The 25,857-nt window shown below is 46.2% G+C and overlaps 1 protein-coding gene across 2 annotated transcripts in view; it reads right to left on the reverse strand.

Annotated features, from left to right (window-relative positions):
- Window positions 1-9,167: 9,167 nt before the first annotated feature.
- SHISA9 (shisa family member 9) overlaps window positions 9,168-25,857 on the reverse strand; it is a 353,976-nt gene continuing 337,286 nt past the window's right edge. For both annotated transcript variants that reach the window (XM_006131457.4, XM_006131456.4), the window contains one exon: window positions 9,168-12,341. In XM_006131457.4, coding sequence (XP_006131519.3) covers window positions 11,971-12,341 — 371 coding nt within the window. In that variant the 3' untranslated portion in view covers window positions 9,168-11,970. The remainder of the gene's footprint in view (window positions 12,342-25,857) is intronic.

Genomic DNA, 25,857 nt, shown 5'->3' on the forward strand with positions numbered 1-25,857 from the left:
TAGGGTTGTTGTCTGGAAAAGAGAAGACTGAGGGGGACATGATGTCTTCAAGTACATAAAAGTTTGTTGTAAAGGGGAACATGGGCGGTCAGTAATGTAGACAAGGGAAAGCACAGCCTTCCCAAAACAGCCTATATGTCTGACCGCCTATGGCAGGGGTCACCACCAGGGAAGTCTAGGGCTGGGGCACAGTAGCCCAGCTCCCCTGGCTGCCAGGGAAGGGTGGGGCTGCAGCACAGCTCTCCCAGCCTCTGGGAAAGGTTGGGGCTGTGACACAGGAGCCTGGCTTCCCCAGCTGCTAGGGAGGGCCTGGCCAGGGCTACAGCACAGCAACCCCAGCCCTCCACGTGTCTAGGAAGAATCGGGCTGGGGGTGGGCAGGGTTTGGCTCCAGGGATGGGGCCTTGGGTGGAAGGGGCGGGGCTGAAGCTTGCCTTCTCCAGCTGGACTTTCAACCGCTGCCCAGGAAGAGTACGGTGATAAATTGCTCTCCTGAACTACTGAGGACAGGACAAGAAGCAATGGGATTAAATTGCAGCAAGAGAGATTTAAGTAGACATTATGAAAAATTGCCTGTCAGGGGAGCTAAGCACTGGAACAAATTGCCTGGAGAGGTTGTGGAATCTCCGTCATTGGAGGTTTTTAAGAGCAGGTTAGATAATCACCTGTCAGAAATGGTCTAGATCAGCAGTTTTCAACCAGTGGTCCGGAACCCACTGGGGGCCTCAAGCAGATTTCAGGGGATCCACCAAGCAGGGCCAAATTTAGACTTGCTTGTGCCCAGGGCAGAAAGCTGAAGTTCTTCTTTGAGTAGTGTGCCCACGTGTGCTCTACTGTAGGTGTTGGGCTCATTCTGGTGCTGCAGATAGGAAATTTTCAACAGCCGTAGTCAGCTGGACCATGCATGCGTGGTTAGTGTCTCGCACCATTCGCGCCCTTTGCCTGCTGCACGCGGTCCAGCTCCTGCCAGTTCCTCTCAACCATCCTCGGTCGTGGACAGAGCTCTGCTTTTCTCCTCAGTCTGTCAGAAATATTTCAAGTATTTAGTTAGTTAGAGTTTTCTCATTAATTAGTTGTTAGTCATAGTCATAGTTGTTATAGCTCATTAAAGATTAAAAATTTTTATTTCCTGTCACACTTGATTTGCAGGCTTAGGCCTGGATCATCAGTGTTTAAAAAATATGATTGCTACCGTAAGGCCATGCCAGCCTAGGATGGGCACTCATCGTGCATACTCTGTTTAGGTGAAGCCCATGTGCCCCAAAAATGTGCACACTGTTTGAGACTCACAGCCAGGGCCCACAGAGACAGGGAGATGCACCTGAGAATATTATTTGACAAGGCACTTCAACCCGCAGATGCGTCACCACTGGAGAAGGAACCAGCAGCACTCCAAAAGCACAGAGCATCCTCCCCAGGGGCAGCCCCAACAAAAAAGATAAGGGCATCCCCAACACACTCCTTACTGGCCGCTCCAGTCAGTAGTGTCAGTTGGGAGACAAACCGGGAATGTCCAGCACCGCCTCTAACGGTCTAAAGGCATCCACGGGCTCAAAACAGAAAAAGGCATCAACCTTGGCGCTGACAATGAAGGCACCAACCTCAGAGCCAACAACGAAGGCACCGACCCCAGTGCTGACACCGAAGGCACCGATGGCACCCAGGGTTGGGTCAGTACCAGAGGCACTGATGACCAGAGCTCCCATGCAGAAGTTGGCATTAACAATGTCGGCACCGCCGTCATCAACTACTGCAGAGCCACTAATGCATCAAATGGCACCGAGGGACAACAGCACTGCCCCAGTTCTGAAGAAGGCTACGACAAAGACTACTCCACATCACATTTCACCTTCTCCATCACCAACTTCTTCTCTGCACCATCACCATTGCCACCAGCACCAAGCTCCCAGGTACCAAGCGTCTATTTGGTCCTATTCTCCCCAACAAAAATCCCCATCTCCATACCTCACAGTGAGACACAGGAATGACAGATGTTATTAGAGGTGGTTTTCTCCTTCACCTCCATCATCTCTCAATTTTCCACATTTACTGACATTGTCCCCTCGCTCGAGGTACTACAGAAAGCATAGGAGTATAGTCTCCTCTAGGCAGTCCTCGCCCACCCAATCTGTTCATTATTATGATTGCTATTGTAGACCCTATTATGTAGACCATCACTACGACAGGTCGTATCTGCATAGATGGTCCCCATGCTGCCATCGACCATATAGACACCATTTCCTCCCCTGCCCCCGCCGCGGCATCGGAGCATCATCTCCCCTCTATGCCACCTCAGAGCCCTACACAGCAATCACACCATTCGGACCCCGAAGAGGGTCAGCTGTCAGAGGCGGAGGATCAGCAGCTTGACACTTTGCCCACTCATCTTTCTCCCTCTTCACCTGATGAAGCGATAATTCTGTGAGATGTGTCACTGCCTGATGATCTCAGGCAATTCCAAGATTTATTCAAATGGGCTGCAGAGTCCCAGGAGGTTCAGTTGGCAGAAACACGAGGCAAACAATATCAACTACTTTATAACTTGCACCCTCAACACCGAGCAAGAACAACGCTTGCTATTGGATGAAGCCATTATGGAGGCAGCTGAAGAAATTTGGCACACCCCAGCTTCTGCTCTGCCAATGAGTAAGCATTCTGACAAAAAAGTATATTGTTCCATCAGAGGGCCTGGAATTTTTCTTTAATCACCCACAACCGAATTCCATCATTTTGGATATAGCGCAACAAAGATCCAGAACACCACGCTACAGGAACATGCCCTCCGATAAGGAGAGTAAGAAGCTGGATGTTTTTGGCAGAAAGGCTTACTCCTCCACAATACATTTCCAACTATGCAGCTCTTCTCTCCAACCATAATTTCGATAATTATGCGAAACTTACTGAACTCTTGCAACATCTTCCAAAGTCTAAGGATATGTCTAAACTGCATCCCTCTGTTGGCAGACGGATGCAGATTAGGCAGGTCGACATTGCAAATGAGGTAGGGATTTAAATATCCCACGCCACATTTTGCCGACTCAGCAATTTTTTGATAGATCCTGTAAACCTCCTTGCAGAAGGCATCAGGGATCTGTCAAAAAAGGCTTTCTTTCTCGACAGATCTCCCTCTACACTGCCACTTTTTGCTGACAAAGTGCTGAGTCGGCAAAACATGGTGGCCATTTTAATGCAAATTAGGCACGGGATATTTAAATCCCTGCCTCATTTGCAATGTCGACCTGCCTAATCTGCATCCCTCTGCCGACAGAGGAATGCAGTCTAGACATACCCTAAGGGACCACTGTTAAAGGTCATAGTACAGGAGAGGTATACATCCGCAAGGAGCGGTCTCCATATTGCCATGGATGTAGCTGACACAGCTGCCCACACCATGGCCACAGTGATTGCCATGCGCAGGTCATCCTGACTTGTGTCTGCAGGAGTTCCAAAGGACCTCCAGTGAAAGGTGGAGGACCTTCCCTTTGAGAAACAAAAATTATTTGCAGACAAAACTGATGAAGTCTTACATTTGGGAAAAGACGCCCACACCACCTTGCGAACATTAGGGATGTACACGCTCCCATACAGGCGTAGGTGTTATATTCCTCAGAGGCGTTACGACCAGCCACACTTCAGACAGCAGCAATGTCCTTTCTACCAATCACAAGCAAAACAACGCCCTCAGCGAAGACGTATCCAGACCACTCACATCTACAACCAGATGGCCACTAAATAGCAAATCTGACTCCTTGGTTGGGGGCACACAAACATCAGTTATTGTTGATGCAGAACACCATGAATCTCCAGTCTTCCATCACTGACTAAGGCTATTCTATTGCCATTGGGCCAACATCACTTCAGACCTCTGAGTCTTAGAAACTGTGGCGACTGGCGTCACCATTCCATTCCTCTCCCTACCTCTGCCTATTCCACCCACCCCCGTTCCTCTTCAGGGACCCTTCTCACAAGGACCTGTTAAAACAAGAGTCCTTTCCATTGGGGTGATAGAGAGGGTATCGGCAGAGTCTGCAGGCAGAGGATTTTATTCTCGTTATTTCCTCACAGAGAAAAAAATGGGAGGATGGAGGCCAATACTCGATCTTTGCAAGCTCAATTGACACCTCCGGAACAGCAGTTCAAGACGGTGACGTTAGCCACCATAATTCCATCTTTAGACAGAGGAGACTGGTTTGCGGCCCTCGACATTCAGAATGCTTACTTCCATATCACCATCCACCCAGCACACAGGCTCAGGAGTCAGATTTCTCCATTTCATGGTAACTGGCGAGCATTTTCAATACAGAGGTCTACCGTTTGGCCTCGCTTCCATCTCCAGATTGTTTTCCAAAGCCATATCAGTAGTTGCAGCCCATCTACATTGAAGGGGTGTTATAATCTTTCCCTACCTAGGCGATTGTCTCATAAAGGGACCATCATACGAAGAGACCCATTACATGGTGGCACTGACAAGACAGACATTCGACTCTCTTGGGTTAATTATAAACAATCAAAGGTTGACAACTGAACCATCTCAAACCTAGCCTTTCATAGGGGCGTGCCTAGACTCTTTTTCAGCTCGAGCTTACTTACCTATCGAGAGGTTCCAAGCATTAGAGGCCCTCCTAGACACTCTCTTACATGCCCTGACCATGTCAATACTCACCTGTTTCCAGCTGATGGGCCGTATGGTTGCCACAACTTATGTAGTCAACAATGCAAGGCTACATTTTCTCTGCCTCCAATACTGGCTAGCATCAATGTATGTCCCGGTGAGACACAATCTTCACAGATTAGTGACCCCTTCAACACACATCCGCAAGTCCCTTGCCTGGTGGACCACGCCAGACAACCTCTTGAACGGTGTCCCATTCCACCGACCTCAGCCGTCTAGGCAAATAAACACAGATGTCTCCCTGTTGGTTGGGGTGCCCATATGGATGGCAAATTGGTGCAGGGTCGTTGGTCACCATCGGAGACAATCCTTCATATAAATCTCCTAGAACACAGGGCAGTTCACAATGCCTGCAAGCACTTCCACACTCACATAACTGGAACAACCACCAGAATACTTACCGACAACATGGCAGCTATGTATTATATAAATCATCAAGGTGGTGCCTGATCCCATGCACTCTGTAGAGAAGCAGTCCGTTTATGGAACTGGTATATTCACCACAAGGTCATGCTGATAGCTTCCTACTTACCAGGCATCACCAATGTTATGGCAGACTCACTGAGCAGATTCTTCCCACACGATCATGAGTGGGAATTATGCACCGATGTCCTCCATCGAGTCTTTTGCTGTTGGGGTTTTCCATTAACCACAATGTGAAATGTCACCATTATTGTTGCAGAGCGGGCATCGGGCTGTGCTCCCTGGAAGATCCCTTTCCGCTTCACTGGAGGAGGTCTTTACTGTATGCCTTCCCTCCTATAGTTCTCATACTCAAAGTCTTGCAGAAGATCAAGGTTGACAGAGCTCACTTGATCCTCATAGCCCCCACCAGGCTATGTTAACCGTGGTATCCATTCTTCCACCGGATGTCTGTACATTCGCCATATACTCTTCCCATTCTGCCATATCTACTCACCCAGAACAACAGATCTCTGGCCCACCCAAACCCCGAAGGGCTCGTCTACACTGGCCCCTTTTCCGGAAGGGGCATGTAAATTTCAAAATTCCTTTGAAGTAGGAATAAGCCCCTACGGAAAAGGGCACTTTTTCCGGAGGATCGGGGCCAGTGTAGACGCTCTTTTCCGGCTTTTTTAAAAGCCGGAAAAAAGCGGCGGACATTTTTATTTAAATGCTGCGGGGGATATTTAAATCCCCCACGGATTTCCCTAAGACGACTGGTGAAATTTACATGCCCCTTCCGGAAAAGGGGCCAGTGTAGACGTAGCCCTAGTCTCTACACCTAACTGCTTGGCTCCTAACTGGTTTGATGCTTCTGAGGCCCTTTGCTCAGACCAGGTGAAACAAATCCTGATACACAGCAGGAGGGACACTACTCGTACAACTTACTTGGCAAAATGGCACAGATTTGAGTCCCGGTGCTTAAAGAATTGAATCAACCCATTAGACTCACCATTACACCAGATCCTGGATTACATTCTTTATCTGAAACAAACAGGCCATTTATCTGAAACAAACATTGCATCATTGAAGGTTCATCTAGCGGCTGCTACCGTTTTTCATCGTCCCATAGATGGTTCCTCCATATTTGCCCATCCTTCAACAAAGAGATTCTCTAAAGGTCTCTTAAACCTCAATCCACCATACAGGCCCCCAACCCAATCTGGAACCTGGAGTTGGTACCGGACACCCTAATGCGCCCTCCTTTTGAGCCATTAGCCACTACATTGCTAGATATGTTAACTCTCAAGATAGCCTTTTTGTTGGCAATAACATCGGCACTCAGGGTTAGAGATCTTGCAGCCCTCATGGCGACACCGCCGTACACAAGATTCACGGCGGACTTGGTAGTGTTGCGACCTCATCTGGCTTTTATCCCCAAAGTTTGCTCAGACTTTCACCTCAATAAGCCGATTATAATTCCTTTATTCTATCCCAAGCCTCAAGCTTCACCTTGTGGGACAGTTCTTCACACCCTTGACATTCGTCAAGTGCTCGCATTTTACATAGAGAGAACTCGAGACTGGAGTAAAACAGACTGACTGTTTGTGTCACTTGTACTGTGATCTAAGGTTCAGATGCTGTCTTCATTCCGTGTTGCCAAACTCATAACCCAGTGTATCACCACCTGTTAATCGTTGCTCAACAAATCTCTGCCGTGTCAACTGAAGTCCCGCTCAACCAGAGAGATAGCCTCTTCTACAGCTTGCCTTCATGGAGTTCCCCTTAGGGATATTTGTAGGCATCTACGTGGTCTTCCTATGGCACATTCATGAAACATTACGCTATTTTACAACAATTGTTCAGGACTCTTTGGTTGTTTCTGCGATACTCGCTGGGCAGGGTAAACCATGATTCTGGAGCCCAACAGAATTCTGAGTACTGCTATGAAGTCACCTACAGTAGAGCACTCACCAAGATACTACTAGAAGAAAAAGAAGAAGTTACTCACCTCGGTGCAGTAACGATGGTTCTTCGAGATGTGTGTCCTCGTGGGAGCTCCACAACCCACCCTCCTCCCTGCTCTGGAATCTTGTTTCCTTTTCTCTCATTCCAGATGACAGAGCGGGTGAGAGGAACTGGTGGGAGTTGGACTGCGTGCAGTAGGCAAAGGGCGCGAATGGTGCGAGATGCCAGCTGCGAATGCGCAGTCCGGCTGACTATGGCTGTTGAAAATCTCCAATCTGTGGTGGCGGAACGAGCTCAACACCTACAGTGGAGCACCCACAAGGACACACATCTCGAAGAACCATCATTACTGCGCTGAGGTGAGTAACTTCTTCCGGGCCTCGAGACCTGCCATCTGAAGCTGGTGCAAAACCTTGAGCATCTTAGCTCTGTGATGTCCCTTGTGGCATGGAGTCCCGGAAAATTGCCCTGCTTACTGCCTTCTAAAGCCAGCTCTGGCTTTTATGTGCAGAAAAATTGTTGTTGAGATATTGGTGGGTCATAGAGTTTTTAGAGAATGTGTGTGTGTGTGGGGGGGGGGGTGCTGAGAAAGACAATGCTGAGAACCTCTGGTCTAGTCCTGTCTTAATCCTCCAGAAGACTGGGCCACATAACCTATTTAGGGCCCATTTCATTGTATATGAGAAAAAAGAGCATGCATGAGGATGTCATCCATTATGCCTTGCAAATGTAGAGTTCTGTAGGTGACTGCTGAGAAGAGACACAAAGGGGGAACCAGCCATGTAACCTCCCCATGTGACTCCTCCCTGAGTTACCCCTAGCCCTGGGCCCACACGCTCTCCCTATCCCACCCTTCCCCATCCCATTACCTAGCAGGGGAGAGGAGCTGTGTCCTGGGCAGTGTCTCCTCCTCTCTCAGGCAGCATGACCAGGACCAGCTGCCTGTGACTGGGGATAGTGCTGCTGCCCCTGTCCTCCCACAAGGCATATGCAGAGTACACAGTTACCTACGGCACATGACCCTTCATTGCCCCCCCCCCCCTTTCCCCACATCCATCCAGGACAACTCCTCCATACACCACTGCTAAGGTGATGGAATTTCTTCCTTACACATTGTATTTAAGTGACTTGCTCTAGGCCACAAAGCATGTCAGTGGCCCAACCTGGACTTGAACACAGATCTGACTCCTAGTGCTTTGCTCTAAATATCAGATCACACCATTGCAGGATATTGAAGACTGACTTGGAAGCCAACAAAATACTTTGATTTTCTCTAGCTGGAGGTTTTTGTTCACTCAGGGTGTGTCTACACTGCAGGCTCAAGACAAGTTCAGATATGCAACTTCAGCTATGTTAATTGTGTAGCTGAAGTTGAAGTACCTTAACTCAGCTTTTGGTGCTGTCCATACTGCAGGAAGTTGAAGGAAGAACACTCTTCTTTCAACTTCCTTTACTCCTTCTGAAATGAGAGTTACAGAAGTCAGAGTAAGAAGCCAGTTATTTTGAAATTATTTTGAAATAATGGCTTGCTGTGTAGACACTCACTCTGTTATTTCGAAGTAACATGAGTCATTTTGAAAGACGCGTGCACTGTAGACATAGCCTCACAGGGCCATTGTCAGCTGTAGTGAGGCCCATCACAGGATATTTCTGTTCCAAGTGAACTACTATATTCTAGAGCCATAATGTAATGTTTCTTCTGTGATTGATAACTGCATAAGAACTGAAGTGTCCCACCTACAATCAGCCAAGCACACACTATATAGATTAGATCCTGCAGTCCCATTTAGGTCCACAGCAAAACTCCCATACACTTCAAAGAGAGCAGGATTTGGCCCTATGTATTTTTAATTTTTTCCCCTTGCAAAACTGTAAAATAATGATTCATGTGGGAAGAGTTCAAATGCTAGCAAGGTGAATACTAATCACAGATAACATAGAGAATGTATTTGCAAGAGAGCTTTCTCCTGGCATGATTACAAATAATAAAGGCTCCACACCTCAAATCTGATCAGGCAAGACCTATTGTCATCAGTGGGATTTTGTAAAGACTTTGTAAAAGCTGACTGAGGAACTCAGTTATTGGCCCAATGATAGGAATTTATGAACGAGCCAGCAAATCAGATTCACATAGAATCAGTTTTATTGCCAGGTAAGAAATTCATATTAATATAGTGAATACATATGTTTACAAATAAACATTCTTAAAAAACAAACAAACATTTTATCGTAGGAAGTATTATTGGTATCATAAACTCTGTAGTTGTTAACAAGTATTAACACAGGTTTACTTACAGAACATACAGTTACTAAAATTTTCCACATAAAATATGCTCAAGTTACACAAAAATCTGTGTGGATCAGAGTGCAGCTGAAGTGTGTATCTAAAGCATATGGATTAACAGCAACATTCCATATAGGGTCAAATTAAATTAGCCAGTTGTGAAAGCAATAAAAGTTAAAGGAATGACATGAGAGATTCAGGAGAGTATTAGTCCATGGGCTTTTTTTCTACTTCTCATGGGCATAAGACAGATGATCATTATTTTTTAAGTTTTTTACAGTTACAGACTAACATGGCTACCCCTCTGAAACTTTCATACAATATAGAAGCACACTTAGGGTATGTCTACACTTGTACCCTCGTTCGGACTAGGGATGCAAATGCAGACATTCGAAATTGCTAATGAAGCGGGGATTTAAATATCCTGTTCTTCATTAGCAAGATCTCGCCGGTGCGCTAGTTCGAATCACAGCTGATTCGAAAGTGAAAGTGCGCTCCGGGATGCATTAGTTCAAACCAAACCCTTTGGTTCGAACTAACATTACTCCTCAAAAAATTATTCCTCAAACCAAGGAGTTTGGTTTGAACTAACATGTCCCGGCACGCACTTTCACTTTCAAATCAGCTGTGATTCGAACTAGCGCTGGTGAGATCTTGCTAATGAAGAGCGGGATATTTAAATCCCCGCTTCATTAGCAAATGTGAATGCCTGCATTTGCATCCCTAGTCCGAACTAGGGTGTAAGTGTAGATATACCCTTACAGAGTGATGCCTGTATCATCAAGATGCAGATCAATCTTGAATCGGTTGGATAAATGATCTCCCCTGTTAGCCTCTTTTAAACTACTCTGCTCTTGCATCCTTGCAAAAATCTAAGAAGAAATACTGTCTGAATCGGCTGCATACAGTTCAGAAATCCCACTCTTGATTCATTTTGCAGTATACAGTTCTCAGACTCATGGAGCCTATCATGTCCTTTTACAGTATGAAACTAATCTCAAGGAAAACTGACAGCCAGTGAAAATGTAAATTGTATTGGGATGGTTAGTTTATGAGATGGCCCAATGACTTCCTTTGGGGGATGGCAGGGATTTTAGTGCATGATGAAAGTGAAAAGCAAATTGCACTGCTTGTTGTATCAAGCGCTTGCCACACAGTCTTAGTCTCATAACAATTATTCACTTCACTGTTGATGTGCACATATTTTATCATTCCAGGACTGCCAGCCTGCTAACTGTGCCAAATTCTGAAGTGGTTTTACTGATATCAAAAATGTATCCAAGTCATCAGAATCATGGTCTGGCAAGACCATGAGTCTGATTTTAAACCCAGATCCTTGTGACATCTGAGGCTAGTGCAGCAGCCTCCTAAATATCAAGCAAAGGGGGGAGGGACACCACTAACAAAAAGCAAACAAGAAAAAAGACAATATGCATGTAACATTTAATTGAACTTTGAAGGAGAACTACTGTGCCTAAAAGCAAATACAGAATGAAAGACTATAGGGGATTTTAGGTAGAAAAAGTATGATTTACTATCTGGGATGAGGGGCTAACTAAATATTCCTGACCTTGCAACCACTACATGGAGGTGAAACATGAATTTTCATTCTTGACAACAGAAGAGGGAAGAGAGGCTGGTGGGGATAGAACCCTTCTAATACTTTAATAAAACATGAGGAAATAAGCTTAAAAGAACACAGGTTCCACTTTGAGAAACAAGACTGTCATTGAACAATAGCAATACAGTAAAGGCACCACCCACGCTTATTTATTTTCAGTCTGAAGCAGTTGAATATAGGCAAAACATTTAGGTGAAGAAAAAGTCTTGACAGTCCGTAAAGTGAGAATTGTTACCTTCTGCTTGGAAAACAGGACTGAGAGGGAGTGGTTTTTCTGGTCCAGCCCCTGCCCTCCCAAATCCCCCACCCCATATTCTGTTATATGATACGTCTCTTATTTTGGAGGTTCCAAGAACTTTAAAACTAAACCAAAATTCAACTAAAATAAAAGCTTCTTGTGTTTGTTGTCCTTCTAGACTTTCTGCCAGCAAAAAAGTTGCCATATGCTTTTAACTGTAACAGTCTTCATAAGATTCACATGAAAGAGTCTTTTTTCGATTTTACTTTATTGGGTTTTTTTGCTCTTCCTAGAGTGATGGTATGAAAATACAATAATGTTAGGGCTGGTACCAAGTTATTTGCACTTGGGTTTTCACAGGTCTAGTGATTATTATTAGTAGTAGAATTTATACAAAATTCCTGACCAAACAATGTATTACAGTATATTGTTCTCTCTCATTGGCTCTCTGTTTCAAGGCAGGAACATAGTGTAAATGGTTTAAGCAGACATAAAGTTTCTCTAGATTGTGCTACTTCTCATCATGGATTTCAGTTTCAAGTAAAAAAAAATTTAGTCACAAGGGTTTGTTTCCAGTGTGAAATACAAATGGTGTTTCTAATTCAACCTTCAGTGTATTGCTGAATGGCATTAACCCACACTTTGCCTTACAATTGGCTTCATAGCAGGAATGTCCAAGTGGAAGTTCCTTTTTTTCTTGCTATCATTTTTTGCCTCTTTCAGTTATTCATGTGTTGTATACGCATGTGTTTTGTTTTCAAGGAATCTTTTTGCTGAAAAGTAATCTCAGACAGTCACTTCTGTCTTGCTGTTAGTTATGAAATATGGCTGGGTGGGCAGATAGTGCTGGCTCCGTGTTGTCAGTGGGTCACTTACTGCTGGTTCTCCTGTGCCGGGCTTCCCCTTGTTTGCATATGTCTGCCGTCGGAGGGACTGGTCGCTGGGGTCCCAGGTTTTGTAGTTGGAGTTGTAAGATAATGGGTGTGTTTGCATCTTTGAGACTTTGGATTTCTGCCCATTCTGCCTGGTCATGCTATTGTCAGGCATATATGTTCTGTCTTCCTCTCTGCGCACTGGGTGCAGTGGCAGACTCCCCTTGGCAGCCAGGTCTGCAAGGTGTCGACGTTTAGAATAGAAGTCATCATTGACCTTGTCAGCTGTTTGATTTCAAAAGGGGGGGAAAAAAGAAAAAGTGAGTTGAGCACTAGAAAATGTTAAATACCAATGCAGAGTGTATATAGTCCATCATGTATGAATGCATCTAGAAAAACACATCTTTCTATATGGGATTAAAAATATCTTTAAAAAGATTTTGATAGGAAGATTAAAGTATTTTTTCCCCTTAGATCTTTATGGATATCAACAGCCTAAGTAATCATGGCTTCAATATAATACTTCAACAAGGTAAACTAGCCATACAAATGTTCCCCTACACCATACATTTTTGAAAACCAAAAGACCCCAATTTTTAAATCTCATTAAGGGCCTGTGCCAAAGCTCATAGAATTCAATGTGAGTCTTTCCATTGACTTCAGTGGGCTCTGGATCAAGCTCTAAAAATACTTGGCTCTGCAATCACCAACCACTCTGCATTCTCACTGTGTATCACAGAACAACAGGATTGGAAGAGTCCAAGGGCGGAATTTCGGGGGGGGGGGAGGGTGTGTAGGGGGCGCAGAAGCTGTGCGTGCCGGGACATGGCTTGCTTTTCATTCAGTTCGCAGGATGCTAAGGCAGGGAAAGGAAAGTCCTTGCATTCCGTGCATGCCTCTCACATCTGGCTGGTGAAGGGAGCTTACCAGCCAGGTGTGAGAAGAATGCATGGAATGCAAGGGCTTTCCCCTCACTCCCTTAGCATCTGGGGAAGTGGATGAAGAGCAAGCCATGTCCCAGAGCGCACAGCTGCTGCACCCCCTACCCTCCCGATATTCCACCCTTGGAAGGGACTTTGAAAGATCATTTTATCCAGTCCCCTGTATTCATGGCAAAACTAAGTATTATCTAGACCAGGGGTTCTCAAACTTTGTGATACCACAACCCCCCTCTAAGTTGCTCTTGACCTCCTGGGAGGTCAGGACTCACAGGGTTTGAGAAACATGACAGGTGTTTGTCTAACCTGCTCTTAAAAATCTCCAATGGAGATTCCACAACCCCCTTAGACAATTTATTCCAGTGCTTAACCACTCTAACAGATAGGGAGCTTTTCCTAAAATCCAACCTAAACTTCCTTTGTTGCAATTTAAGCCCATTGCTTCTTTTCCTAGCCTCAGAAGTTAAGAAGAACAATTTTTCTCCCTCCTCCTTATAATGACCTTTTATGTTCTTGATAATGGGTTTCACATTCTCTCAGTCTTCTCTTGTCCAGACTAAACAAATCCAATGTTTTCAATCTTGCCACATAAGCCATGTTTTCTAGACCTTTAATCATTTTTATTTCTCTTTTTTGGACTTTCTCCACTTTTTCCAATCTCTCCTGAAATGTGGATCTCAGAATTGGACACTATACTCATGTTGAGGCCTAATCAGAGCAGAGTAGAATAGAAGAACTACTTCTCATGTTTTTTGTACAATACTCCTTCTAATACAGACAGTGTTACACTATTTAGCTGGTGATCCACTATGCTTTCCATGGTACTCCTTCCTACACAGTTACTTCCCATTTTGTGTGTGTGAAACTGACTGTTCCATCCTAAGTGGAGTACTTTGCATTTGTCCTTATTGAATTTCATCCTATTAACCTCAGACTATTTCTCCAGTTTGTCCAGATCATTTGAAATTTTAGTTCAACTCCAAAGCACTCGCAACCCCTCCCAGCTTGGCATTGTCCACAAACTTCAGAAATGTAGCTTCTCTATCATTATCTAAGTTAGGGTATGTCTACACTACCACCCTAGTTTGAACTAGGGTGGTAATGTAGGCAACCGGAGTTGCAAATGAAGCCTGGGATTTGAATTTCCCGGCTTCATTTGCATAAAGCCGGGCGCCGCCATTTTTAAATGTCCGCTAGTGCGGACTCCGTACCGCGCGGCTACACGCGGCACGGACTAGGTAGTTCGGACTAGGCTTCCTATTCCGAACTACCGTTACTCCTCGTAAAATGGCGGCGCCCGGCAAGATGCAAATGAAGCCCAGGAAATTCAAATCCCGGGCTTCATTTGCAACTCCGGTTGCCTACATTACCACCCTAGTTCGAACTAGGGTGGTAGTATAGACATACCCCCATTGATGAAGATATTGAATAGAACCAGACCCAGAACTGATCCCTGCAGAATCCATTTGTTATGCCCTTCCAGCATGACTGTGATCCACTGATATTATTTATCCAACCAGATATGCATCCACCTTTTAGTAGCTTCATTTATGTTATATTTCCCTAGGTGTTTGACCTTACATCATGTGAGATTGTATCAAAAGCTTTACTAAAGTCAAGATATACCAAATCTACTTCCTCCTTCTCCACAAAGCCTGCTACCCTGTAAAAGAAAGCTATGAGGTTGGATTTGTTCTTGATAAATCCATACTGATTGTTACTAATCATCTTATTATCCTCTAGATGTTTGCAAACTGATTGCTTAATTATTTGCTCCATTATTTTTCCTGGTACAGAAGTTAAGCTGACTAGTCTAATTTCCTAGGTTGTCCCTATTTTCCTGATTAGAGACTGGCACTATATTTGTCCTTTTCCAGTCTTCTGGAATTTTCTGTATTTAATGATTTTTTTAAAGATAATTGCTAATGGCTCAGTTATCTTTTAAGTCAGCTCCTTGAGTATTTTAGGAAGCATTTCATAAGGCCCTGCTGACTTGAAGACATATAATTTGTCTAAGTAATATTTAACTTGTTGTTTCCCTATTTTAGCCTCCGATACGACATCATTTTCACTGGCAGTTACTAAGCTAGGCGTCCAATCACCAACAACCTTCTTGGTGAAAACCAAAACAAAGAAGTCATTAAGCACCTCTTCCATTTCCACATTTTCTGTTATTATTTCCTTGAGTAAGTAATGGGCCTACCCTGTTCCTTGGTCTTCCTCTTGCTTTTAATGTATTTGTAGAACAGTTTTTGTTGTTCTTTATGCCTTTAGCTAGTTTGAACTCATTTTGTGCTTGGCCTATCTAATTTTGTCCTCACATCCTTGTGGGTATGTCTACACTACCACCCTAGTTACTTACGAGGAGTAACGGTAGTCCGCACTAGTGGACTTTTAAAAATGACGGCGCCCAGCTTTATGCAAATGAAGCCCGGGAAATTCAAATCCCGGGCTTCATTTGCAACTCTGGTTGCCTACATTACCACCCTAGTTCGAACTAGGGTGGTAGTGTAGACATACCCTGTGTTACTTGTTATATTCATCCTTTGTAATTTGACCTAGATTTTTTTATAGATCATTGAAGATATCCTGGTTAAGCCAGTATGGTCTCTTCCCATACTCGTTTCTTTCATACACAGTGGAATAGTTTATGCTTGTACCTGTAATAATGTCTCTAAAAAAACTGCCAAATCTCTTGAATTGTTTTTCTCCTTAAACTTATTTCCCATGAGCTCTTGCCTACCAACGCCCTAAGTTTGCTAATGTCTGCTTTCTTGAAATCCATAGTCTCTATCCTACTATTACTTAGAATCATGAACTATCATTTTAGGATCAATGAGTAGTCCTATAGCACCTGAGGGTATGTCTACACTACAGTGCTAATTCGAACTAACTTAGTTCGAATTAGTTAATTCGAACTAAGCTAATTTGAACTAATGCATCTAGAACTAAAAACTAGTTCGAATTAGCATTTTGCTAATTCGAACTAGCATGTCCACATTAAGTGGACCCTGAAGCGGGGTTAAGGATGGCTGGAAGCAGTGCCGGCAGGGCATCAGATGAGGACTTAGAGCGTGGAGCTGCTGTCTCAGGCTAGCCGAGGGCTGTGCTTAAAGGGACCCGATCCCCACCCCGGACAGACAGTTCTAAGGGGTGTCCTGCTTGCAAAGCAGTCCTGTCTTGGAGTGCCCTGAGTGCCCACACTGGGCACATCACAGCACTCGGCCATCAGACCGGCTGCACTTGCCGCAGGCTGCCATCTGGGGAGAGGAGGGAATTGGGGGGCTGCAGGAGAGCTTCCACCCCCAGAAGCCCGCAGAGCCAGCCCAGTCCTCCCCATCGGGGGCTCGTACCCCATTCCTCCCTCACCTCCTTCCACTTACCCTTCCCTAGCCCCCCTTCCTGATGTACAAAATAAAGAAAACGTGTGGTCAAAAATAGAATCTCTCTTTATTGAACAAAACTGGGGGAGACTGGGAAAAGGAGGTGGGAGAGGGGAAGAGAGAGGGTGGGAGAGGGGAGGGCAACTAAAATGATCAGAGGTTTGGAACAGGTCCCATATGAAGAGAGGCTAAAGAGACTGGAATTTTTCAGTTTAGAAAAGAGAGACTGAGGGGGGATAGGATAGAGGTCTATAAAAGCATGAGTGGGGTGGAGAGGGTGCATAAAGAAAAGTTCTCCATTAGTTCCCATAATAGAAGGACTAGAGGACACCAAAGGAAAGGAATGGGTAGCAGGCTTCAAACCAGTAACAGAAAGTTGTTCTTCACAAAGCAAATAGTCAACCTGTGGAACTCCTTGCTGCAGGAGGCTGTGAAGGCTACAACTAGAACAGAGTTTAAAGGGACGTGAGATCAAGTGATGAAGGTTGGGTCCATGGACTGGTATTAGCCAGGGGGTAGGAGTGGTGTCCCTACCCAAAGTTTGTGGAAGGCTGGAGAGGGATGGCACGAGACAAATGGCTTGGTCACTGTCTTCGGTCCATCCCCTCCAGGGTCCCTAGGGCTGGCCGCTGTCGGCAGACAGGCTACTGGGCTAGACGGACCTTTGGTCTGACCCAGGACGGCCATTGTAAGATAAGGCCTCAGGATCGGGGGTCTCAGTGGACCAACTTGATTTTCATGCACACCTGTTCCTGGGTGGCCAGGCTGGCAGCTCTCCTGCCCTAGACGGCCACTTTCCTGTGCCTAGTGCGGAGGTCGTGGATGAGGTCCACGATGTCCGCACTAGACCAGGCGGGTGCCTGCCTCTTGCGGTCCCGGGCAAGCTCCCGGGAGCCGCCAGCCTGGTCCTGGGAAGAGGGGGAGGGCTGGGGGGCATCGGGTGGCTGGCTCGAGCTGTGCCAGGTGCAGGGTCTGCTAGCTGGGTGCTGGCAGGCTTGCACCTGGCACGGGCATCATAGCCAGCTCGTGCCCCTTTAAGGGGTCCGGGGCCAGGAGGGGGGCATACGAGTTTCCCTGGTGTTGGCCAGAGTGGCCACCAGGGAAAGCTGGGGAGGGCTAGACTCCCACTAGTTCGAATTAAGGGGCTACACAGCCCTTAATTCGAACTAGTAAGTTCGAACTAGGATTAGTCCTTGTAGAATGAGGTTTACCTAGTTTGAACTAAGCGCTCCGCTAGTTCGAATTAAGTTCGAACTAGCGGAGCGCTAGTGTAGCGCCTATCAAAGTTAATTTGAACTAATATCCGTTAGTTCGAATTAACTTTGTAGTGTAGACATATCCTAAGGGTACATCTACACTACAACGTTAATTTGAACTAAGCTAATTCGAACTAACGCGTCTAGAACTAAAAACTAGTTCGAATTAGTGTTTTTCTAATTCGAACTAGCAAGTCCACATTGAGTGGACCCTGAACCGGGCTTAAGGATGGCCGGAAGCAGTGCCGGCAGGGCATCAGAGGAGGACATAGAGCGTGGAGATGCTATCTCAGGCTAGCCGAGGGCTGCGCTTAAAGGGTCCCGACCCCCACCCCGGACAGACAGTTCTAAGGGGTGCCCCGCTTGAAAACCAGTCCTGGCTTGGATTGCCCAGAGTACCCACACTGGGCACATCACAGCACTCAGCCATCAGCCCGGCTGCACTTGCCGCAGGCTGCCATCTGGGGAGAGGGGGCAATCGGGGGGCTGCAGGAGAGCTTCCACCCCCAGAAGCCCACAGAGCCAGCCCAGTCCTCCCCATCGGGGGCTCGCACCCTATTCCTCCCTCACCTCCTTCCACTTACCCTTCCCTAGCCCCCCTTCTTATTGATGTACAAAATAAAGATAACGTTTCTTCCAACATTAACTCTGTCTTTATTGAACAAAACTGGGGGAGACTGGGAAAAGGAGGTGGGAGAGGGGAAGAGAAAGGCTGGGAGAGGGGAGGGCAACTAACATGATCAGGGGTTGGGAACAGGTCCCAGATGAAGAGAGGCTACAGAGACTGGGACTGTTCAGCTTAGAAAAGAGGAGATGGAGCGGGGACAAGATAGAGGTCTCTAAAAGCAGGGGTTGGGTGGAGAGGGTGCATTCCGAAAAGTTCTTCCTGAGTTCCCATAAAGAAGGACTAGAGGACACCAAAGGAAAGGAATGGGTAGCAGGCTTCAAACTAGTAAGAGAAAGTTGTTCTTGACAAAGCAAATAGTTAACCTGTGGAACTCCTTGCTGCAGGAGGCTGTGAAGGCTACAACTAGAACAGAGTTTAAAGGGACGTGAGATCAAGTCATGGAGGTTGGCTCCATGGACTGGTATTAGCCAGGGGGTAGGAGTGGTGTCCCTACCCAAAGTTTGTGGAAGGCTGGAGAGGGATGGCACGAGACAAATGGCTTGGTCACTGTCTTCGGTCCATCCCCTCCAGGGTCCCTAGGGTTGGCCGCTGTCGGCAGACAGGCTACTGGGCTAGATGGACCTTTGGTCTGACCCAGGACGGCCATTGTAAGCTCAGGGCTTAGGGTCGGGGGTCTCAGTGGACCCCCTTTATTCTCTTGCACACCTGCTCCTGGGTGGCCAGGCTGGCAGCTCTCCTGCCCAAGCCGGCCACTTTCCTGTGCCTAGTGTGGAGATCGTGGACAAGGTCCACGATGTCCGCACTAGCCCAGGAAGGTGCCCGCCTCTTGCGGTCCAGGGCAAGCTCCCGGGAGCCGCCAGCCTTGTCCCGGGAAGAGGGGGTGGGCTGGGGGACATCGGGTGGGTGGCTCTGTGCCGTGCCAGGTGCAGGGTCTGCTGGCTGGGTGCTGGCAGGCTTGCACCTGGCACGGGCACCGTAGCCAGCCCGTGCCCCTTTAAGGGGTCCGGGGCCGGGAGGGGGGCATAGAGTTTCCCTGGTGTTGGCCAGAGTGGCCACCAGGGAAACCTGGGGAGGGCTAGCCTCCCACTAGTTCGAATTAAGGGGCTACACACCCCTTAATTCGAACTAGTAAGTTCGAACTAGGCTTAATCCTTGTAAAATGAGGTTTTCCTAGTTCGAACTAAGCGCTCCGCTAGTTCGATTCAAATTCGAACTAGTGGAGCGCTAGTGTAGCGGCTATGAATGTTAGTTCGAACTAACGTCCGTTAGTTCGAACTAACATTGTAGTGTAGACATACCCTTAGGCTGTGTCCAGACTCCATGCCTCCGTCGACGGAGGCATGTAGATTAGCCAGCTCGGAAGAGGGAAATGAAGCCGCGATTAAAATAATCGCGGCTTCATTTAAATTTAAATGGCTGCCCCGATCTGCCGATCAGCTGTTTGTCGGCAGATCGGGAGAGTCTGGACGCGATGCCCCGACAAAGAAGCCTTTCTTCATCGACACAGGTAAGCCTCGTGAAACCAGGTTTACCTGTGTCGATGAAGAAAGGCTTCTTTGTCGGGGCATCGCGTCCAGACTCTCCCGATCTGCCGACAAACAGCTGATCGGCAGATCGGGGCAGCCATTTAAATTTAAATGAAGCCGCGATTATTTTAATCGCGGCTTCATTTCCCTCTTCCGAGCTGGCTAATCTACATGCCTCCGTCGACGGAGGCATGGAGTCTGGACACAGCCTTAGAGACTAACAAAAACATGTATAGTCTACCAGGAGCTTTCGGGGCAAAATTCACTTTCTCAGATGAGGAGATTAATGATCAGTTTCACACAAGGTGACTTCTACTTTCATTTTCTCAACCATTTTCTTTCTATTTATAAAAATTAAGTCTAGAACAGCCTCTCCACCCCCCCCCCCCCCCCCCGCCTCCCATGGGATGTTTATTTCTCCACTTTCTGAAATAATAATAGTCTCCAATACATCCCAAGAATATGTTGGACAATCTTTGCCCTGTTATGTTATTTTCCCAATAGATGTCTGGGTGGTTGAAGTCTCCTATCACCACCAAGTTCTGTGCTTTGAATTATTTTCTTGGTTGGTCAAAGAAAGCCTCATCAGCCTCTTCTTCTTTGTTAGAAGGTCTGTATAGATTCCCTATCATGACATCACCCTTGGTTCTATTATCCTCATATATATTGTTTGGTATCCCTTAAAAAAGCTATTGTCCATCCACATCTTCAGACAGACTCTGGACCAAAACTGCCCATCCCATAGAGAGGCAACCTGAAATTTCTACATGACTAACCCTGCAGAATTTACAAAATTATCTTCATAAAGGAAAGGAGTTGTGGAATTGGCAAAGGTGAAGTCTTCCAACCTCATGAAGCATGGCGATTCAAGAAGGAAAGCCCTAGTCCTGTAGAGGAGGTGCTGTTAACTACACTGATGCTTAGAAAACAGAGTTTTCACAGAGAACCCACAGAGGGGATTGAGCAGGAATCTATGCTGATTCAAACTATATGAAGTTCCACTTGGATAAAGGGTCAACAAGGATGATGCTATTGATAGTTGTGTACTGCTCCTTGACTCTACTTCAGCTCTGCCTTCAAAGTACCATGGAAGCACATCCCCTCAAAGCTAGACAGGAGGATCTTTTATGGAATCTCAGTGCAGAGACACAGCATGGTAGGCATGCTATTTCCCTTCTGTTTCCCTGACTTCACCTCCAAGATTTACCAGCTTTTCTCCCACTCCTCCATTTATGGAGGATACTCTTTGCTTTTTAAATGGTGAATCAGGAGCAAACTCTGGAGGGCTAGCTCTGCTGTTTGTTGTTTGAACACGTCACAAAAATACAAAACCATTTGTCACAATTTAACATAATAGCACACTTCTCAAGAGAGGCTGCTATAGGCAAAGATGAGATGCATTTGATACAGCAATGTTAAGAAGCAATGGAACCAAATACTTTGGGTTCCCCACTCTCACAAGCACTTTCTTAAATTAACTCAAATTCTGTTAAATTCTCTTAACATCATTCCGAAACAGTGCATGTGGCATACCATTTCATTATAGAGGGACTACAAGATTTACCCAGCATTGCTCAAGTGCTTCAGGGCAGGGGGCTGGGGTGTGTGGAGTGCAGGAGTTAGGTGGTTGAGAGGTGTGGGGGGGGTGGGGCTCAGGGAAGTGGGTGGAAGTGCGGAAGTCAGGGTGAGAGGCTCCTGTCAGGGTGTAGGAGTATAGGAGTCAGGCAGAGGGTTAGGAGGTGTGGAGGGTATTGGGGACGGATGGCAGGAGCAGGAGTCAGGGCAGGGGGTGCTCCCTGGGCCGGCCTAGGGTGATAGAGGGGTGCTGCCAGGTCACTGGTTGTTCCCCAGGGCCAGCACAGGCTGGCAGGGGCTGTGCTGCCTGGCACACTGGAAGTGTTGCTCCACAGGACCAGCCTGGGGTGGGGGGCATGCTGCCTAACTGGCGGTATTCCTCCCTGGGGCAGGCCCTGGGCTGATGGAGTGGCGGTGGCAAACTTGATTGCTGCCACCTGTGTCATTCTGCAATATAACTGTCCGTGCTATCACAGCCCTCCCTTTCTGTTTGATGAGAAACACACACATTCCATGTACATCCCATTGTCCTGGAACACCCAAACCCTGATCTTGCTTTAAGTTAGGAGAAGAGGAAGCTGCTTACCAAATTTGGTGGTCCTAGCTCTGACCAGTTAGAAGGAGTTCTTGAACAAAAAGGCTCACAAATGGATGGACGGACACCACAGACAGATGCAAAAACTCTTTCAAATATATAGTAGATGTGAAGATATCAGCAAAACACCAATATTTAACAAGAGCGCTGATGACAAACTAAGCAAAGGGACTATATCCAAGATGTGATTACAATGAGTTGTGTGGATGTTGCAATTTAATGGATGTTTTTTATTTCAATACACAGTCAGGGCCACTTGCTCTATCATCTTTTCAATATAGCTTTATTTATTCTGTGCAGAATGTGCTTGCTGCCATGAATGGGTCCTTTGCATCTTCTTCTGTTCCTCTAAAGAGGGCAGATTTGACTTTGCTATGTTGTCCTTTGCACCAGCTCTAGATGTGCCTTAATGGATTATATCCCCTTTCCTTAAAGGTATAATATTCTTGGCCCCTTAGACAGACAGCAATCTTTCTGTAAAGACCAACACCCGTTTCTGCTACCCCAGCTGCCATGCCATTTCTTTGCACTTCTGCTGTTGGTGCTGATTCTGTTATGCTCTTTTCCTAAACATAACTAATTCTGAATTTAGCCTAAACAGTACTGAACGTTCATTCAGAGGGTGAAATTTACCCCTATGCAGAGGGCCAGCATGGAGGTAATGCACCACATCCATCCTCAAAATACGGCTTCAATGGTGCATCACGTTTGTACAGGCCCTCTGCACGGGGTGGAGTATACCCACAATGGTTGCTGCTCCTCATCTCATTATCTGTGTAATGGCCATACAAATAGGTTTTCTTTTTAAATTGTAGATTTCATCACAGAAGATGTATTTTCCCTTAGATGAACTGAAATTGCTTAGGAAGGAGACTATACTGTAAAATTAGGCTTTACATTCCTTGCATATCTCCATCTTCTCTCATTAAACTGGCAACTGAAATTTTTCTATAATGCACAGGTGCAGTAAAAAAATGTGTCTTCCCTTTTAATTAAAACACAATGTAGATAATAGTCTGTTCTAATTTCAATACACAATATGCGAATGCAATTACTGATAAAGTTGTAATATATTACCAAGATGACTTGCTAGAATTTTCTTTCCTTTACAAATCCGTGATCTAAACAACTAAAGAACTTACATCTACTTTGTTTATGAATGACTTTTGTGGATAAGCAGTGGAGTCAACAGCCACACTGGGTCCCTGGAATGGGGGGAAGGGGTGCAGCTTTGCCCTCCCAGAAAGGATGAGGCCTTTGGTGGAAGTAGCAAAGGCAGCAGGCAGCCAACCCTCAGCATCACCCACCAGCCCTTAGAGCTATGTGCAGCATTCCAGCTGTGATTTAAAGGCTCAGGGCAGTAGCAGCGATAGCTGGGAGCACTGGGCCCTTTAGAATAGCTGGACCCTGGGGCAGTTGCTCCCTTTGCCCCGCCTTGTCAGCAGGCCTGTGGATTGTTCTTTTTATTGCAAAAGAGTGTTTGTTGGAAAACACTTCTCTCACCTGCAATTTCACACTGATGGATACACAGTCCCTCTTATTAGCTTTTTGGTGAGTACTTGTGCTAGCAAGTATATATTTGAACCAGATACATCTGTGAGTCATATTGGTCGATCTGAATCGGTCAATCAGGGAGCAGGAATCACTACCATATGACTTAAAGCACACAAGTTTAAATCATTTTAAATCAATCTAATTAAAAAGCTTCACACTTCCAATGTAATAAACATTCCCTGTTTGAATTAAGATAAACTGATTTACATGTGGATTCAATTATGGGTTTTGATCAGAGGCGATTAGTGAGGGGGGGAGGGGTCCAGAGGGCCACTGGCCATGTGATCTCCCTGGTCCCAGGAAGAGCTGGGATAAACCCCCTCTATTCGAGGTCCACTTCTCATCCCTTCTCTGCCCATCCCTGCCTTTGCTCTGCCCTTTCCTGCCTCTTCCCAACACTTGCTCCATCCCACCTCCTCTCCCAACTGAGGTAGCTCAGGGGACTAGCTGGTGCTGTCAACAGAGGTCCAGCCACTCTCCGAACTCACCAGCAGCGGGGAAGAAGTGAAGCAACACATCCCGTTTGCTCTGCTCCGTTTCCCTCCAGTGTGTCTTGCCCCCTCCCTCCATGAGAACAAAGTGAATTGGGGTATGTTGCACCACTTTCCCCATCACTGGCGGTGAGTGGGGGACGGCTGGACCAACGTTCCCTCTAATCTTTTTCATCCATGTGCGGAACAAATTTTTCTACTGGTGCAAACCCTAGCTGTGGGCACTCTGCTAATCACCTGGGCGAAATTGAATCTCTCCTGAGTGGCCACATGCATACACAACTTACAGGGAATGTTGGGCCAGACCTCTGCTATAGGTGCCAAGTTCCACCCTGCCCTGCTAGCCCTCCTGCTGGCTTCTGGGCAGCCCCTTCACCCATGGTATTTTGGGAGGCACGTGACTCCTTGTATTCCCCCACATCATTCCTGGTTTGGATCCATTTACCTAGATCTATTTAGTTAAACTGATGCAATTTCTCTCATATAGCCAATGCCTTAGGTGGTCAATTACAACATAAGTAATGAATTATGAAGAGTAAATGATCAAAGTAATAATCATGACACAGCTTATGAGCAATCCAGTTGCTGAAAGTGTTTTCAAAGGCAATTGGTTAAATAATATTTAACATATGAATAAAATCTATATCTATACGTAAATAACAAATGAACAGAAAACAGAGGCAAACATCACTGAGGGCTGCATTGCCGTAGACTTATTCACAATAACTTAAATTCTTAGTACTTCCACTTAAGTAAGTAGTAGTACCTTTGAAATAAAGGGTTTCTAAACGGGAGCCATGATTATCAGAAATCTGCCCGGGTATGTCTACACTACAAAGTTAATTCGAACTAACAGACGTTAGTTCGAATTAACTTTGATAGGCGCTACAAATGCAAACCGCTAGTTCGAACTTAATTCGAACTAGCGGTGCACTTAATTCGAACTAGGTAAACCTCATTCTACGAGGACTAACGCCTAGTTCGAATTAACTAGTTCGAATTAAGGGCTGTATAGCCACTTAATTCGAACTAGTGGGAGGGTAGCCCTCCCCAGCTTTCCCTGGTGGCCACTCTGGGCACCACCAGGGAAACTCTTCTGCCCCCCTCCACGACCTCCGCACTAGGCACAGGAAAGTGGCCGTCTAGGGCAGGATAGCTGCCAGCCTGGCCACCCAGGAGCAGGTTGGCATGAAAATCAAGGTGGTCCAGTGAGATCCCCGACCCTGAGCCGTACTGGGTCAGACCAAAGGTCCATCTAGCCCAGTAGCCTGTCTGCCGACAGCAGCCAACACTAGGTACCCTGGAGGGGATGGACCGAAGACAATGACCAAGCCATTTGTCTCGTGCCATCCATCTCCAGCCTACCACAAACAGAGGCCAGGGACACCATTACTACTCCCTGGCTAATACCACCCCATGGAGCCAACCTCCATCACTTTATCTCACTTCTCTTTAAACTCTGTTCTAGTTGTAGCCTTCACAGCCTCCTGCAGCAAGGAGTTCCACAGGTTGACTATTTGCTTTGTGAAGAAGAACTTTCTGTTGTTAGTTTGAAGCCTGCTACCCATTCATTTCATTTGGTGTCCTTTAGTCCTTCTATTATGGGAACTAATGAAGAACTTTTCTTTATGCACCCTCTCCACACCACTCATGCTTTTATAGACCTCTATCATATCCCCCCTCAGTCTCCTCTTTTCTAAGCTGAGAAGTCCCAGTCTCTTTAGCCTCTCTTCATATAGGACCTGTTCCAAACCCCTGATCATTTTAGTTGCCCTCCCCTCTTCCACCCTCTCTCTTCCCCTCTCCCACCTTCTTTTCCCAGTCTCCCCGAGTTTTGTTCAATAAAGAGAGTTTC

Source organism: Pelodiscus sinensis, chromosome 16, assembly GCF_049634645.1.
Source record: "Pelodiscus sinensis isolate JC-2024 chromosome 16, ASM4963464v1, whole genome shotgun sequence".
NCBI classification, from domain to species: Eukaryota; Metazoa; Chordata; order Testudines; family Trionychidae; genus Pelodiscus; species Pelodiscus sinensis.